Source organism: Amphiura filiformis, chromosome 11 (genome assembly GCF_039555335.1).
Source record: "Amphiura filiformis chromosome 11, Afil_fr2py, whole genome shotgun sequence".
In the NCBI taxonomy this organism is placed as follows: domain Eukaryota; kingdom Metazoa; phylum Echinodermata; class Ophiuroidea; order Amphilepidida; family Amphiuridae; genus Amphiura; species Amphiura filiformis.
Genome location: NC_092638.1, coordinates 15504745 through 15522589, shown reverse-complemented (window position 1 = coordinate 15522589; position 17845 = coordinate 15504745). Strand labels below are relative to the sequence as shown.

Genomic DNA, 17845 nt, shown 5'->3' with positions numbered 1-17845 from the left:
ATGGAAAATCCATCAATCCTGTTCTGATCCAACATCTAGCTAGCTATCCATGAAAAAAAAATCTCTGGGCAGGGCAGTCACTGGGTGTTTTGTTTTATACCAGTGGCGTAGCCAGGATTTTGGAACCGAGGGGGCACAACTTGTAAATGTACCGACGGAAATATTTTTTGCCGACGGAAGTTGTGATTTGTTGACCCAACATTTTTTTGCATGGTTTGAAAAAGTGAAGAGCAAAAAAAAAAAAAAAAAAAAAAAAGGATGTTGGACGGTACCAACATAAAAACACAACATTTTTATGTTAAATTCGATTTCATTCACAATTTTTTTACAATTCTCCCCTTTTTCTGTCACCCTGGGTACAAATTAGTCTATTGTTAACCAAATTTTTTTTTCACGAACTCTACACTACGGTCTTCTACTAATAACGGGACAGATGCTACTATTGTCAATGTGTGGTTAAAATTAGCGTATTTTCCCAAGAATTCAGGGGATTTCATTGGATGGCTTCCTGTTTTCCTTGTATGTGTTTCGACCTGTGTACGTACAACGCAATTAGCCTTAATTAAAATAGATGACATGTATATGCAAAATAGGATAAGGCTCTCCAACGTATTCGACGAAACAAATACATTTTCATAAAGATTGATTTTCAAAAGCGACGGTTGCTGTTTTCGGTCAAGACAAGATAGAATGATGTGCTAACCGGAGCTAACCTGACTATCGGTAAATATGGATGTTGATATGAAATTAAGGCCTATCGGGTTGTTGTCATGCTTATAATAAATAGGCCTATGCAGTTTAAATAAAATTATGATGTTCAAAATAATCAGCCACGGGACAGGTGATGAGCATACATGTAGGCCTACTACTAGTACTGAGAAGATGAAATAAACGTCGCGTCGAACGGAGTAGTAAACGTCGCATCGAAGGGGTAAGTCACCGAGCACTACTATCAGGATAACGTTGCGTCGGATCCGCGGAGGGGTAAATAAAATGTCGCGTCGGAGGGGCAATTTTCATTCTAAGCAAAAAATAAGAAAAAAAGGACAGTTCGCTCAAGAAGTGGACTAAAATGGAAAGAGTGAATCCCGCGGAGTGAATTCTTCACTCTCAAAGTGTAAAAATTATTGAAATTCACATCATGAGTGAAATGTCTCACTAAATTGAACTCTTTTACTTACATTATGAGATCTTAAAGATCCATGAATAATTTTGTCATGCTAGTTATTCGATACAAAATGCACGTGGATTTAATGATAATGTTGTACATTTGATCATTGACAAATGAAGAAACCTGCAAGTTCGGGTTAGCGACGAAAAAAGAAAACCCTGTTCTACGGACCTGACCGACCCAGATTTTCCAAATTTTGGGAAACAAAATTTTCCTGTACAAATGTATGCCGATCAAAATTTCGAAACTATCAGGAACACATTTTTTTGTATTTCCCCAAATTGCAAAATATTATCCCCCCCCACCCTTGGCGCCGCCACTGGTTGTGTATGTTAAGACTGAAATAGGCCTAGGTTTCAATGACAGTGACGTATTACGGCAGGCCAAATGTGCAATTAATTGAGAAACCCGGTTGCAAAAATCTAGGTTTGTCGATCGAGAAACCAAGCTTTCGGTTGAAAAAAAGGTTTGTCACCGATAAACTTGTTTTATTTTTCAAAAAACTGGGTTTGTCGACCAATTGTACATTGGCTGGTCATAGGCGTCTGTAAGAGCCCAATACGTAACAAAAAAATGTATAGAGCCCAATACGTAACAAAAACCACTACAGAGGGAGGGAGTATGAATAAAGTAATTTTAATCAAATTTTAGTTTTGTTACGTATTGGGCGGGATGATTTATTTTTGCCACTTTTGTTCTTGGTAGAAGTGGTTGAGCCCAATACGTATCAAATTGTTACGTACTGGGCTTTTGTTACGTATTGGGCTCTTTGCAAAGGGGAGGTGGTGGAAGGCGTGCCTCTCAAGGGGTGTCGCATATCAATTTGTAAGCGCTCTTTAGCAAAGTCATATACCGTATATAGTTAGGCGAAATAGTAACTTTTTGCAATACATGATTTGCAATTTAAAGAGAATTGACCATTGCTCATTGAAATGAAGCTATAATATATGGACAATATTTAAGTGTGCTCTTTCATAATCATATAATGACATAAAATTTGAAAAATATTGTAAGGAACACTTATATCAGGGGTTTATTTTGGATTTATGCAAATTGGGCACTATTCCACTACTTGGATTTTCCGGGACTTTTGAATTTTTTTTGTGAGCTTTTGGGAAATGGACGCATGTGAAATGGATTCTGTAGCAAGTGGTGGGTGATTTCATGATTTGACTGGGCTATACAATGCGTTTAATCTCTAGAAAAAAAAAAGTGAAATAATAATGTGAAATATAAAGCATCACATAGGCCAATCTGTTAGTCAAAATATCTTTTAATTTCACAGTCGATGAAAACGCGTAATTGTACAATTAAACAATAAAATGTTGTGGTCGTTGCTATGGTTAGCTCAAAATATAATATTTGAACACAATTAGTTTTTATTTTTGACACAATGGCAAATAAATCCGACCACAATCTTGTATTTGCCGTTCATTTGTGTTTAGTATTTCAGCTTTCTTCTTCATTATTTTGCACAGTTCATAGGATAAACAGTTCTCTTTGAACTTGTTCTGTGTACGTATAATGGTTCAATGAATATTCATAATGAAACCCGAGGTCACAACGAACTCTTTTTTGATAATGAAAACCTACACACTGATATATTGTATAATATGCTGAAGTGAAAACGGAAAAAGCTTGGTATGGTAATGTATTTTTGAATCCGGGTTTTGGTATGAAATTAATTACGATTTGCGATTTTTCGTTTTGGACTAATGATTTGAATTAACAATGCTATAAAGTTGTAGGCCTACATGGTTATTATGATTTCACGGATGCAGAAGAAACCTCACACGAGGAGTCACAAAACGTGCATTTTATTACACGTAATTTGTTTTGGTCTTACGCTTCAAAAGACATCAATGTGCACAGGTACAGGTAGCCTATATTTATAATTATTAAAAATTTGGGTAAATCGCAGACAATTTGCTTAATTCTGCGAGATCACAGCAAATTGTGCCAAATTTTGCGACAGGAAAACAAGAGATTATGCTACATTTGGGTAAATTTCAGAAAATTATACTAGATTTTTGTTATCTTATCGCAAATGATGGGGTAAATCAGTCGTAGAATAGTGTGTTATTAAATTCTGATAACTCACGCTCAATTTGTGATGAATTGCCATATTCTACACAAATAGTACAAAATGAGTGCGAGCGAGTACCCGTTATTTCGCCACACTGTATAACGGATAACACTTAATAAACACTAAAAAGCGTTTATATTTATATTCTACACGTAAAAGTATAGGAGGCGTTGTATACGATTAACACTATAACACGTAAAGGATTTATTGATGGATTATACCGGTAATATAAATGGAGTGTTCAATATTTTTTTAAATCACAAATACCTCTATAAACGTATTATGGTGTTAATCGTATGCAATGCCTCCCGCAGTAGCGTAGCCAGTGGGGGGGGGGGCAGGGGGCCGGTGCCCCACCCCTCCGCTCGTCATGGGCGTCGGTTCATGTAAGGCCGTCGGTAGGCGGAAGGCGTTGTTGAAAAAAAAATTGGGTTAAAAATATATGGATTTTCCATCCAGGGGGACAGAAAAATTAGGAGAATTGTAACGAAAATGATGAAAAATTGACAATTGCACATAAAAAGTATGTGTTTTTATGTTAGTAGCGCCTATTATCCTTTTTTTTTTTTTTTTTTTTTTTTGCTCTTCACTTTTTCAAACCATGCTAAAAAATTTGGGTCAACAAATCACAACTTCCGTCGGTAAAAAATATTTCCGTCGGTACATTTACAAGTTGTGCCCCCTCGGTTCCAAAATCCTGGCTACGCCACTGGCCTCCCGTATACTTTTATACGTGTAAAATATAAAAATAAACGTGTTTTAGTGTTTATAGTAGACCCGATTATAACAACTTTCCCGCTTTTATAATTAGGTTTTGATTTAGAGATTTGTGGCAATTGATATCATCATCATCAATACCGTAATATTCCGCCTGTGAGCTGCATGCTAAGACGTAACCATGGCGACCAATATTCCGACACAAACCGGAACTGCTGTGCAGAGAAATGTGATCTCATCCTCCTATCATAATGCAGAAGGTGCGTATATCACGTCGTCGCTTGTTTGTTTGTGAATATTCATCAGTTGTATATATATTTATAAAGCCAAGCCTATCGGAGATATGACAAAATGATCACGAACGACTGCCTAGGGACCGTGATGGCATTCTTTCGGTATTCGTCTCAAAATTGTAAAATTCTTGTAAAATTTAGTATAAAATGTGATTACAAATTTGAGCTAAAACATCTATTTTTAGGAGAAAATAACCAAAAACGATGAAAGATTAAATAAATGTTACAATATTCATATTTCATGACATTATATTTGCAATACTCTTCATTTCCAGAAAAAAATGAAGATGTTGGGGGAGACATATGTAAAGTATGTGGTGACAAATCAAAGGCCATACATTATGGAGTCCTGACGTGCGAAGGATGCAAGGTAAGGTTTACATTACGATGATCAATTTAGTGGCGTATAGCCAGGATTTGTCTTGAGGGAGACCAGGGGGCTGGGCCAGGGGTAAGCGGGAAAAGTGACTTTCAGGGGAGGGGGAACTTTGACGGAAATTGTCAACATTGATAATCTAAAGTATTACGGGGGCCAGTATACCAGGGATGAGGGCAAAAGGGGATGTTCCACAAGGGGAGCAGCTTCCCACTGAATTGCTTCTATGTACGCCACTAGTTTGATTGTCTACTTAGGAATTTTTGTGCGGGGGACTTGAAAAACTTTCTCCTTGTGTATTTATAGTTCGGCCCAATTGTTCTGGGATATCTGCCCGCGAAAAAATTCAGTTTCATGCTATTTGAAGAAAAAGTTGATACACATTGTTATAGTGTGCGAAAAGTAAAGTTGAATTTTACACTATTTTATACATCAAAACAAGGTGTTTACTGAATGTGTGCGTATTTAAATTTACTCCTTTTTTTTCTTTGAGTTGCGGGGGGGCATTATCGGCATAATGTATTACTTCTTTGGTGTTTAAGTGGTGATAATTTGAAACCTTCAAGTGCAATTATTTCTTATGATCTTCTAGTCACAACAAAAGATCCTTTCTCTTGTTATGTTTATATTAAGTTTCCTCATGAGTCATTAAATTGAACCCCGGTGTGTTTATTTCTTCTGGTTCAGTGTATATAAACATCTCAAAAAAAACTAACTAACCCCCCTTAAATAATGCCCATTATTCAAAAAGGGGCTATTGTATTACAAATCTGTAAAATGCGTTGGAAGCAGAATTTATTTCTGCGCATTTTGACACCTCATTTGATCATGGAGGTAGGTCTCTACTACCTCCATGATTTGATACGACAGCCCAGAAAATAATGAAACACCGGTCAATTTAATGTAGTGAGGTCCAGATTTGAAAGTTGCACTTAAATACAAATTCTTCCAATACAAAAACACTCAAATATCATTACACAGATTTCTTTCCATTACACTGAATGCAAAATCAATACAATTTACTACAACTTTCAAATCTTGGGTTACATTGACTTAAATGTACGCCACACTGTGAATGTACGCTGTGACGTCAATATTTAGTCAATTGCTACAAATGAGGTGTCAAAATGTGCAAGAATAAATTCTGCTTCCAACGCATTTTACAGATCACCCGTTTTTTAATATTAAATGGTCATTATTTAAGGGGGGTTAGTTACTTTTTGAGATGTTTATTAACAACAAAATGTGTTGGGGTGGGTGTAGGGGTGCACAGGGAATTGAGAGTACTCTCGCTTTTCTTGTATGTGCGGGAAGTGACGGCGCCACGGGGGGATGGGTAGCGGACAAATTCCCCAGTCAGAACTCTTTCCCCTGTTTCTCCCAGTAACAATCCAAAATTACGAAAATTTCAACTTTTTGCTGCAATTTTGCCCCCCTTGAAATTCACTTTGTGCCCCCGCCCCCATGCCACACCCCCCCCCCGAAAAAATCCTGGCGCCGCCAATGCGAGCGGGTGGCTCCCTGGGGTGGCTGTGTGTATTATACGGTTGGGTATGGGGTGCTGTGGGGTATGTGGTGATCATGTCTGATATTTGTTTGCATTGCAGCATATGAGTTAATAATATGCATTGACATTCCTGACAATGCAATGGTAAAACAATTTGTTTCTGGATATACAGAGATATCTTGTGTGTTGAGGGGAGTGGGTAGTCACGGGTTAATATAGGGAGTGGGGGTGTGTGGGGGGGGTGTAAGTTAATGTGTGGGGCCGGGGTGTGTTGGGTGCACGCACGTTTGATTTTGCAGCATATTGTGAAAAGTAGATAGGGGGCTTATGCACGCAATGGTATTCCAGGCAATGGTAAAACAACATTGATGCCAAATTTGTTTAGAGATTTACGTTGTAGGGGTAGGGGTGGGGGGGGGTGTTTGCTTGGGGTGAGGGGTGTGTGTATAATGGGGTGCGTGGGATGAGATGATTTGTCTGTGGTGGGTCTAATCTCTACTGGTGACATGTATGTTGAAAAGTTGATTATTAATATTATGCAATGATAAACTTGACAACCATGGCAAATATTGAATACGTACAAATGTTTGATGTAACTCTTGATATAGACACATTTTTGTGTTGTTTGGATTCATGTGGGTATGGGGAGTTTGTAGATGTGTGTCGGGGTGTGTAGGGGTGTGAGGGTACCGTATATATGTGGGAGGGTGTGATGCATATTGTTTATTATGACCAAACTTCCGTAAATGAGGAGCATATATTGGTCTTTGTCTCGGTCCCAGCCGGTTTGTGTTCCTCCGTCACTAGAATGAGTACAAATCGGCTGGGACCAAGACTAATTGGTCTGAGTCAAGTTTATTCTTTTACTGATATTTCCGTTCTTATTGCGCGAATCACTTATTTCTTCATTTATACCAACGTGTACATTCATTCTTGTTGCTAATTCATGTTTTTCACTTAATATAACTTTTTATAGTCTACTTATCTTTTTTATCTGTTTGTGGCCTCCCTGTTGTGTTTCAGAGCTTCTTTTCCCGTGCCTTGACCAACAACACGTCATACGATTGTCCAACCAAGAATTGCATAATTATCAAGGATACTCGTAATCGATGTATGTATTGCAGATGGCTGAAATGTCTGGCTGTTGGAATGTCCAAAGACAGTGAGTAAACGTATTATTTGCAAGCAGACAGACAGACAATTAGACAGACTATCAGTCTATCAAACAGCCTATAGACGAAACCAATTTCACGCATTGCTATACCGCAATGGCTGCCAAAGTTGGGTCCCCGTCGGCTCAATCTCACCTAAAATGTGAAATAATGCGGCCTTGAAGGGTATTTTAAACTGCATTCCATCACCCATGTTACAAAAGAATGATGACAGTTTACAACACAAAAGAATCTAACATCGATTTTTAAGCGGCGTTTTGGTGTTGCGGGGACCCAAAGATGGCCGACCAAATCCTGACCATGACTTGGCTCGTTGGATTCGTCTATAGTAGCCTACTTCATGAAAGAAACAAGAAAGAAAAAAATACAAAATACACCACATCAAGACCGTGGTCAGATTCGCGGCCCGGGAAGCGTTATTTTCTGATGGGCCGCAATACGTTAACCCTAACCGGGACCCTAACCTTAACCCTTAACCCCAACCCTAAAGATTAGGTAGGCCTACGTTGTGGCCCATAGTTGCAGCGGCCCATTATTGTTTATGGTCGCAGAAAGAAATCAAGCGCCCGGAATGCCCTGTTATTCAATCGGATTACATCATAGACCCTGGAAATAGAAGCACTTCGCTGGCGAATTAACAGTCACGCCACCAGTCCCATTCATGCTTGGTACGTGCAGGGTGTCCCTGAAAGAAGTATCGTCAGAAGCTTCAATTTTTGGCATTTTAAGGGGGTGCTACACCCCTGGCCAATTTTGTGCCTATTTTTGCATTTTTCTTAAAAATTATAGCGCATTGGTGAGTGACTAGTAAGATATGTATAGTATAGGGGCAAGGACTACAACTACTGCACTGAAAATTCAGCAACTCAAGGCAAGTAGTTATTGATTTATTGATCAAATATTGGTTTTCCCTCATTTTTACTGTAACTTCACAACTGTTGTCTGTGTTGAAATAAAATTTCCAGTGCAGTATAGTTATAGTCCATGCCCTATAATATTCATATCTTACTTGTCACCAATGCGCTATAATTTTTGAGCAAAAATAGGCAAAAATGGGCAGGGGTGTAGTACCCCCTTAATGCCTGAACCAAACATAACTAAGTAATTGACGTGGAGAAGGAATAAAGCAGCTATTACATTTGACAATGGCCATGCGTTCTTGAAACATAAGAATTTTTTGGAAAATATAAATCAACGCCAATTATGCACCTAATGCGTTGATTGGTACTCCAATGCATATTGATTGATTGATTGATATTTGAATCCGTGAAAAGATTTGAAAATGAGGGATTTTCGTAAAATTATTTCAAGAACGGAGCGGTCAATTGCCAATATTCAATATGTGATAGCTGTTTCACAAGCCGCAGAAAAATCCAACACTATACGTGCCATAACACTCACCAATTGAATGTATCCATTATTAACATATGAGCTTCGCTCACAGGAAATAGTTTTGAACTTTGCTGAGCCACAAAGGTAAAGATAATTGCACACGCAGCTCTTATAAACTGAACCATTCTGATTTAATTGTTTCCATCTGAACAGGTGCAAAACTCGGACGTCGCCCGAAGAACTTCAAAAACAAGATGGCAGCTGACACTCAAGTCGAATACCAGGAAGCGGCAACACCAGCAAAGATCAAAGCCGTTGAAGCGCCTACAGATTGTAAAATGGCATATGAGTCCAATGACCTCCACAAAGAAGAAGGAGTAGAAGCGGGAGCAACTGTGACGACTCTGCCTTCTGACCTCAGCAATCTCCAAATAACGCCACAAGATGAACGTGCATTTGGAATTACCAACCCACCAGATGGACCCACTCCGATGGATACATCAATACCAGGTCTTCAAGCAAGCAACTACCTGATGAGTTGCCCTCCATCAAGTTCCGAGCAGTTATTGATGAAAGATGAGCTCAAGGAAGATCCTATAGATACCACTGCATTGGAAGAAGCTGCAAATCAGTCCTTTACGAGTTTTGAGCACGCCTTTGTTTTCCAATGCTCTCATGGTCACCCATCGGAATCAATCATGTCTCACGAGAACATTCGTCATGGGCATCACATGGTGGTAACCTCAATGGAACCTAATCCCGGAATGGATGTCAATAAATCCATGTTTCAGCGTATGACTGGTTTGATAGAGAAAGTGGTCAAATTCTGCAAAGGTGTTCCTGGTTTCAGAAGCCTGAGTCTCAATGATCAGATGCTCATTCTGAAAGGCGCCACATTTGAGATAGTAGCATTACAAACAGCGAGTGTCGTGGACTTGGAAAACGAAATGCTGACGTTCCTGGGAGACCCACATGTTTTAGTACCATTTAATATGCTGTCCTTAACTCCTTTCGGAATTATGCTCGAAGAATTGAAGCACGTTGGCAGCAAACTGAAAAGTCTAGAGATACGACCTATAGAACTGAGCCTACTGTGTGGCGTTGTACTGTTGTCGCCCGGTAAGTTTGACATAATGTCTGTGATAATGTCTTGCAACCTTTGTTTACTCATACCTATATGTTATTACATCGAGCGGGTAAGGTGCTGCAAGGATCCTGTTGTCCCGGGGGGGGGCACTTCAATATGAAATGGATATAGGTGTAGGGCTGGCACTTCCGCACTAAGGGGCATTCGGTGAGTGCAAAATGTAAAAAATATGGGGTTATTGGGTGAGAGCATGATTTTTGGCATTCGGTGAGAGCAAAATGTAAAAGATATGAGGTCATTGGGTGAGAACATGACCATTTTTTTAAATGGAATCTTTGGGTGAGAGCCAAAAGAGCGCCACAGAAACCTCGAAAATCGAATTTCTAGTTCTAAATGGCTTCAAATTTCTTTGTTTTTTCAAAATAAGTAACAAAATCAGTGATAAATGAAAGTTGCTGCTCAAATTGAACTTGTAAGGGTCTTTGGGTGACAGATCAAATGAAAAAATAAGGGTCTTCGGGTGACAGAGCATGTGTTTGTAAAAACAAATATGGGGTCTTTGGGTGACAGCGACACTGAAAAGGGGGGTCTTAACAGCCCTACATACGCGTCACCTCCAAAGTTGGAGTGCCCCCCCGGGCCTGTTGTATTTCTACCAATAGGCAGCTACGAGAGAGGTATACGGTCCGTCGGTTAAGTAGTCCTTATACTTGGTACATCTTACAAGCTTTTGCAAAATGTCTGTAATAAGTACACCGATGATATGGTTAATAAAATGAAAAAAACAAAAACAAAAAAAAACAAAAAACAGGACTATTGTGACATAATTTGTCTAGAGTTATAAACATAAGCGTTTGTGATATGAAAAAACCCTTGTCGGCCCGGGTTGTCGGCATGTATTAGTAATCACCTTTATCACTGGCAACGATAATTGTTTCTACGTTTCGTCCATCATATCTAAGTAAACTTTCATACACGTGTTCAAGTTAGTAATCATACAGGATTTGTTTCTTTTCTTATTTTCCAGGTCGTCCTGGTCTAGAGAAGCGCGAAGTCGTCGACAAACAGCAACTCCTCCTATCAAGAGCACTACGTCATAAATTACGTCAGACGCACCCCACCAATTTCGATGACGTATTCACCAGTCTCATGCTACTCATGCCTCATGTTCGTGAGATCAATTGTCAACACAGCAACATGATTGTTAAATTCAACGAAGGACAACCAGATGTCCTTCCACCTTTGCATAAAGAAGTTTTTGCGGGAGATGATAACTAAGCTTGCTTTGTCTGACCAAGAAGGCGCGAGTGAAAGCAGTTTAGGACTAGTAGCTCAGAGAATTCGTAATCATTCCTAATTCCTAAGCTGTCTAAAACAGATTGTGATTAATTCAACCGTTGGTCTTCAGCTGGTGGATGACCTAGGGTCGTTATGTTGGTGATTGTGACACTTTGTAAAATTAATTTAATATAAACATAATGATTATATTTCATACAAAGCTCGGTGTAGAGTATTCATCCAATAACACCACATATCTGTAAAATTAAACCATACTCGCTGTAATTTGATCTGTAAATTTAAAGATGCAACTCAATTCGCTACTACAATAGTACAAATATTCAATTTCTGAAGATTCTGTTATATCACGATCAACGGCAGGAGATCAATGCTTTCTTCAATGTTTGACGAACTCAACGCAGCAAAGAGACTGAGTCCATGATTGTGTTTTTTGTCAAACTTTTACAAAGTTGCTAAAAGTTATTTAAATTTGTAAATTTGCTCCAAGCCGCCACATATTGTACAAAGTAGCGTCACATTGGTTACAATGGTCACAAAAGTGTCCAACCATGCACACACTCACAATGTCAACTTTGCACAACATTGCAGAATGTTATCCATTTTTGCCAGTTTTGACCAATGTTTGAGAAAGTAGTTAATGATTATATCACCTTAATCACTTTCAGCCATGCAAACATGGACATGTAATGCACTCTATATATAGCCTCATAATGAGGCCCTCATTTGTGGTCAACTTTCTGATACAGGGTGAGTAAAAAAAAGTGCAATAGAGCAAATGATCGATATTTATGTAAGAACCAAGTTGAACTTTTCCATTATTGAAAGTTTCTATAAATGCCACACTCAATTGTCACCTTCTGTGAAAAAATGAAGTGAATCACAACTACCGTTTAATTTTTATGAGTCCTTTTGCTGCAATATCCAATTTCATTATTTGTCCACGAGATACCATGTATTTTGAATGAGAGCACACAATGGACGATAAAGGCACCAGCTCTGAAACTGACTTTAACTTAAGTAAGGTTGATCTTTGTATTATTTTATTTTTTTTTCTGCTGAAACAAAATTTCTAACATTATTTTAAGTCCTTCATACCTCACTCGACTCCAACTTTAATTCCAATATGTCCAACTTACTTGATATTTTGTAATTCACTAAACTTCAATTTTGCGTGCATTTCATTTCGACATTTGAAAACCCCGCCTACAAATTTGTATGGTTTTGATAGAGAAAAAACATCTTTAAAGTGAAGGTAAAATGAAAATAACAACAAATAATGTTTCTTTTACTTAAACAAGACTAAGGGCAATAACACTTTGGGTGCTCCGTTTTATTTCAATGCCTTAAAAGTTAAGAAAATGGCAGTTGTTCCAAATCTTCCTTACACATAGTGAGCTGACATTCAAATTTTAGACGTCTCTTGGACAAACATTAAAATTGGGTATCGCAATAAAATGTGTCATAAAAACAAAACGGTAAATGCTAATTCCATAATTATTTCACACAAGGTCACTAATGTATGTATCATTTATAAAATGTTTTAAAACCTAAAAGTTTCAACTCGGTTCTTAAATAAAAATGGATTCTTTTCTCTATTGCACTTTTTTTGACTCACCCTGTACTAACCTTACCCCCGACCTTACCACGATTTTGCAGTTTATTTGTATTTGGTTTGTTTTATTATTGGTTATTGTAACACTTTGTAAAATTTTAATTTTTAAAAATACACTTATAATTATATTTTATACAAAGCTCGGTGTAGAGCATTCATCCAATAACACCACATATCTGTAAAATTAAACCATACTCCCTGCAATTTGATCTGTAAATTTAAAGATGCAACTCAATTCGCTACCCTAGTACAAATATTCAATTTCTGAAGATTCTGTTATATCATGATCAACGTTTTCTTCCATGTTTGACGAACTCAACGCAGCAAAGAGACTGAGTCCATGATTGTGTTTTTCAATATTTGACGGACTCAACTTGAGGAGCACTGTTTTCGTTTTCACGGCGCCCACTTTAATATGAACCTTGTTTGTCGGTTACTGACTCTTGTTTAATTATAGTATAGTGACATTTTTGACGAGGTTGGGACAAAAATATATCTGATAATGGGGAATTTTCGCTATAGATTAGGAATAGACCCCACGTCAGTTGGGAAAATGTCATAAGTTGGCTGAAATTGACAAAAGTACATAATTTGCTCAAATTTTCAGAAAGTTGCATTAAGAATGGATAAACTGAGGTCAAACTTTTACAAAGTTGCTTAAAAGTTATTTAGATTAGTAAAATTGTACCAAGCAGCCACAGATTGTCCAAGGTAGCGTCACATTGGTTGCAATAATGGTCACAAAAGTGTCTAAGCATGCACACACTCACAATGTCAACTACATTGCAGAATGTTATCCATTTTTGTCATTTGTGGCCAACGTTTAAGAAAGTAGTTAATGATATCGCCCTTTCAGCCATGCAAACATGGAAATGTAATGCACTCTGTATATAGCCTCATAATGAGGCCCTCATTTGTGGTCAACTTTCTCATATACTTGCCACGATTCGCAGTTTATTTGTATTTGGTTTGCTATATTATTGGTTATTGTGAAACTTGGTAAATTAACATACACATAATAATTATATTTTATACAAAGCTCGGTGTAGAGTATTCATCCAATAACACCACATATCTGTAAAATTTAATTATACTCGCTGCAAGTTGATCTGTAAATTGAAGATACAAGTCAATTCGCTACTACATGTACAGTACAAATATTTAATTTCTGAAGATTAGGTTATATCATGATCAACAGCAGGAGATGCCACGTCAGTTGGAAAAATGTAAGAAGTTGGCTGAAATTGACAAAAATGCATAATTTGCTCAAAGCTTTAGAGAGTTGCATTAAGGACTGTAGTCAAACTTTTACAAAGTTGCTTAAAAGTTATTTAGATTAGTAAAATTGTACCAAGCAGCCACATATTGTCCAAGGTAGCGTCACATTGGTTGCAATGGTCATAAAAGTGTCCATCCATGCACACACTCACAATGTTAACTTTGCGCAACATTGCAGAATCTTATCCATTTTTGCCATTTTTGGCCAACATTTGAGAAAGTAGTAATGATTATTTCCATTCAGCCATGCAAACATGGAAATGTAATGCACTCTGTATATAGCCTCATAATGAGGCCCTCATTTGTGGTCGACTTTCTCAGACTTGTCACGATTCGCAGTTTATTTGTATTTGGTTTGTTTTAATATTGGTTATTGTAACACTTTGTAAAATTAACATACACATGTAATTTTATTTCATACAAAGCTCGGTGTAGAGTATTCATCCAATAACACCACATATCTGTAAAATTAAATCATACTCGCTGCAATTTGATCTGTAAAGTAAAGATTCAACTCAATTCGCTACTATAGTACAAAATATTATGTTATATCATGTTCTACGCCAGGAGATCAATGTTTTTTCATGTTTGACGAACTCAACAATGCTCAACGCAGTAAAGAGACTTAATCCATGATTTTTTTTCAATATTTGATGAGCTCAACCTGAAGAGCACTGTTTTCGTTTCCACGGCGCCCACTTTAATATGAACCTTGTTTGGCGGTTACTGGCTCTTGTTTAATTACAGTATACATGTAGTGACATTTTTGATGGGACATAAACATAAACATAAACAATGCGATTTATAAAGCTTCTTTTGCAAAAGTAGGCAAAGCGCTAAAAGAGAGAAAGACAAGAAAGGAAAAAGAGCTAATCAGTGGGAAAGAGGTGGGTTTTAAGGAGATTCTTGAACGTGGTAATATTTTCTTGACCTCGGACAGTGGTGGGCAACTCGTTCCAAAGGCGCGGCCCCACTGTTGAAAAGGCGCGATCGCCAGCGTATTATGGATGGCGGAAACCTTCAAAATACGCCTAAGAATACGCCTAACCTTAGACGTCTAAGATGCAATCTTAGACGTCTAAGATGCATTCTTAGGCGTCTAAGATGCAATCTTAGGCGTCTAAGAAATTCGCGGTAGACTTAAATCAACGAATCACAGGACCAGAAATCCCAAACAACCAATCATCTTAGGCGTATTCAATTATTGACCAATGAAATCTTAGACGCCTAAGATTTTACACGCCTAAGAATTCTTACACGTCTAAGATTGATATTTTAGTGATGGACGGTATCACCAATGTGATTTTCTCTGAGGACTTGCAGCAAAATTGATTAATTGGTTTGATTTTATTTTCGTTGGTTTGGTGTGCTGTTTTGGTGTGGCTAGTAGTAGTCAGGTATTAATGTTGATGAGCATGATGACGGCGACGACGACGACGACGACGATGATGATATGATGATGATGATGATGATGATGATGATGATGATGATGATGATGATGATGAAAATTAATACACAAACAACAAAGAGGAACAAACATGCCTAGCATATATTTATATACCTCCATGATTCTATTTTTAACATGGAAAATTTGACCTCTTGTCTTCTTGCACTTTGCGGACTGAAATTATGCATATCTGATCCCTTCAATAATATAAAAGACGATTTGACCTTGGCGAAAATATGTCACACGCTGTTCGAATTACAAAGACATAGTTGGTTGACCTTATAATGTGTGTGCAGTAATAACTTGACCTCTGAACGTATTGGATATAAACACATCATACCCTACACCGTCAGGTTAATTTTCTTGTTGAATGGAGGTATCGAGGCCTCTTAACTGTGTATTTTGGCTCAGTCATAGCATACGTGTTATCCCCCCCATCCCATCACCCCTTTCTCTTTGGGATTGACGCGGGTGGCTATGGAGAGAAAAGGAGTTTATTAAAAACACGCCACCCAGCCATTGTTCGAAATATTCTCTAACGCACAGCGTCCGTTGTACGTTTTGATCGAATTTGCGATACCGTCCATCACTAGTAACGGTCAAATGGTCAATCTTAGACGTGTAAGAATTCTTAGGCGTGTAAAATCTTAGGCGTCTAAGATTTCATTGGTCAATAATTGAATACGCCTAAGATGATTGGTTGTTTGGGATTTCTAGTCCTGTGATTCGTTTATTTAAGTCTACCGCGAATTTCTTAGACGCCTAAGATTGCATCTTAGACGCCTAAGAATGCATCTTAGACGTCTAAGATTGCATCTTAGACGTCTAAGGTTAGGCGTATCAATTCTTATTGACCAATGAAATCTTAGACGCCTAAGATTTTACACGCCTAAGAATTCTTACACGTCTAAGATTGATATTTTAGTGATGGACGGTATCACCAATGTGATTTTCTCTGAGGACTTGCAGCAAAATTGATTAATTGGTTTGATTTTATTTTCGTTGGTTTGGTGTGCTGTTTTGGTGTGGCTAGTAGTAGTCAGGTATTAATGTTGATGAGCATGATGACGGCGACGACGACGACGACGACGATGATGATATGATGATGATGATGATGATGATGATGATGATGATGATGATGATGATGATGAAAATTAATACACAAACAACAAAGAGGAACAAACATGCCTAGCATATATTTATATACCTCCATGATTCTATTTTTAACATGGAAAATTTGACCTCTTGTCTTCTTGCACTTTGCGGACTGAAATTATGCATATCTGATCCCTTCAATAATATAAAAGACGATTTGACCTTGGCGAAAATATGTCACACGCTGTTCGAATTACAAAGACATAGTTGGTTGACCTTATAATGTGTGTGCAGTAATAACTTGACCTCTGAACGTATTGGATATAAACACATCATACCCTACACCGTCAGGTTAATTTTCTTGTTGAATGGAGGTATCGAGGTCTCTTAACTGTGTATTTTGGCTCAGTCATAGCATACGTGTTATCCCCTCCCATCCCATCACCCCTTTCTCTTTGGGATTGACGCGGGTGGCTATGGAGAGAAAAGGAGTTTATTAAAAACACGCCACCCAGCCATTGTTCGAAATATTCTCTAACGCACAGCGTCCGTTGTACGTTTTGATCGAATTTGCGATACCGTCCATCACTAGTAACGGTCAAATGGTCAATCTTAGACGTGTAAGAATTCTTAGGCGTGTAAAATCTTAGGCGTCTAAGATTTCATTGGTCAATAATTGAATACGCCTAAGATGATTGGTTGTTTGGGATTTCTAGTCCTGTGATTCGTTTATTTAAGTCTACCGCGAATTTCTTAGACGCCTAAGATTGCATCTTAGACGCCTAAGAATGCATCTTAGACGTCTAAGATTGCATCTTAGACGTCTAAGGTTAGGCGTATTCTTAGGCGTATTCTTAGGCGTATTTTAAAGGTTTGACCAATGAAATCTTAGACGCCTAAGATTTTACACGCCTAAGAATTCTTACACGTCTAAGATTGATATTTTAGTGATGGACGGTATCACCAATGTGATTTTCTCTGAGGACTTGCAGCAAAATTGATTAATTGGTTTGATTTTATTTTCGTTGGTTTGGTGTGCTGTTTTGGTGTGGCTAGTAGTAGTCGAGGTATTAATGTTGATGAGCATGATGACGGCGACGACGACGACGACGATGATGATATGATGATGATGATGATGATGATGATGATGATGATGATGATGATGATGATGATGATGATGATGATGAAAATTAATACACAAACAACAAAGAGGAACAAACATGCCTAGCATATATTTATATACCTCCATGATTCTATTTTTAACATGGAAAATTTGACCTCTTGTCTTCTTGCACTTTGCGGACTGAAATTATGCATATCTGATCCCTTCAATAATATAAAAGACGATTTGACCTTGGCGAAAATATGTCACA

The 17845-nt window shown here is 37.9% G+C and overlaps 1 protein-coding gene across 5 annotated transcripts; it reads left to right on the top strand.

Moving 5' to 3' along the window:
- Positions 1–679: 679 nt before the first annotated feature.
- On the top strand, positions 680–14642 carry LOC140164407 (nuclear receptor ROR-alpha A-like). 5 transcript variants are annotated; one of them, XM_072187688.1, is made up of 6 exons: positions 680–723; positions 4069–4234; positions 4543–4637; positions 7174–7312; positions 8868–9773; positions 10769–14642. In XM_072187688.1, exons 2-6 carry the CDS (start codon positions 4156–4158, stop codon positions 11017–11019), a joined length of 1470 nt encoding a protein of 489 aa, XP_072043789.1. In that variant the 5' UTR covers positions 680–723; positions 4069–4155; the 3' UTR covers positions 11020–14642. The 5 variants fall into 5 exon arrangements, with proteins under 5 accessions (XP_072043789.1, XP_072043785.1, XP_072043787.1 ...); XM_072187684.1 differs by lacking the exon at positions 680–723 and adding an exon at positions 2724–2812; XM_072187686.1 differs by lacking the exon at positions 680–723 and adding an exon at positions 2756–2817.
- The last annotated feature ends 3203 nt before the right edge of the window (positions 14643–17845 follow it).

Excerpts from the sequence above, each read along its gene's own strand:
- LOC140164407 (XM_072187688.1), top strand. The coding sequence starts at position 4,156 with ATGGCGACCAATATTCCGACACAAACCGGAACTGCTGTGCAGAGAAAT. Across the intron at positions 4,235-4,542 it reads CTCCTATCATAATGCAGAAG|AAAAAAATGAAGATGTTGGG; the intron begins GTGCGTATATCA and ends CTTCATTTCCAG. Across the intron at positions 7,313-8,867 it reads TGTTGGAATGTCCAAAGACA|GTGCAAAACTCGGACGTCGC; the intron begins GTGAGTAAACGT and ends CCATCTGAACAG.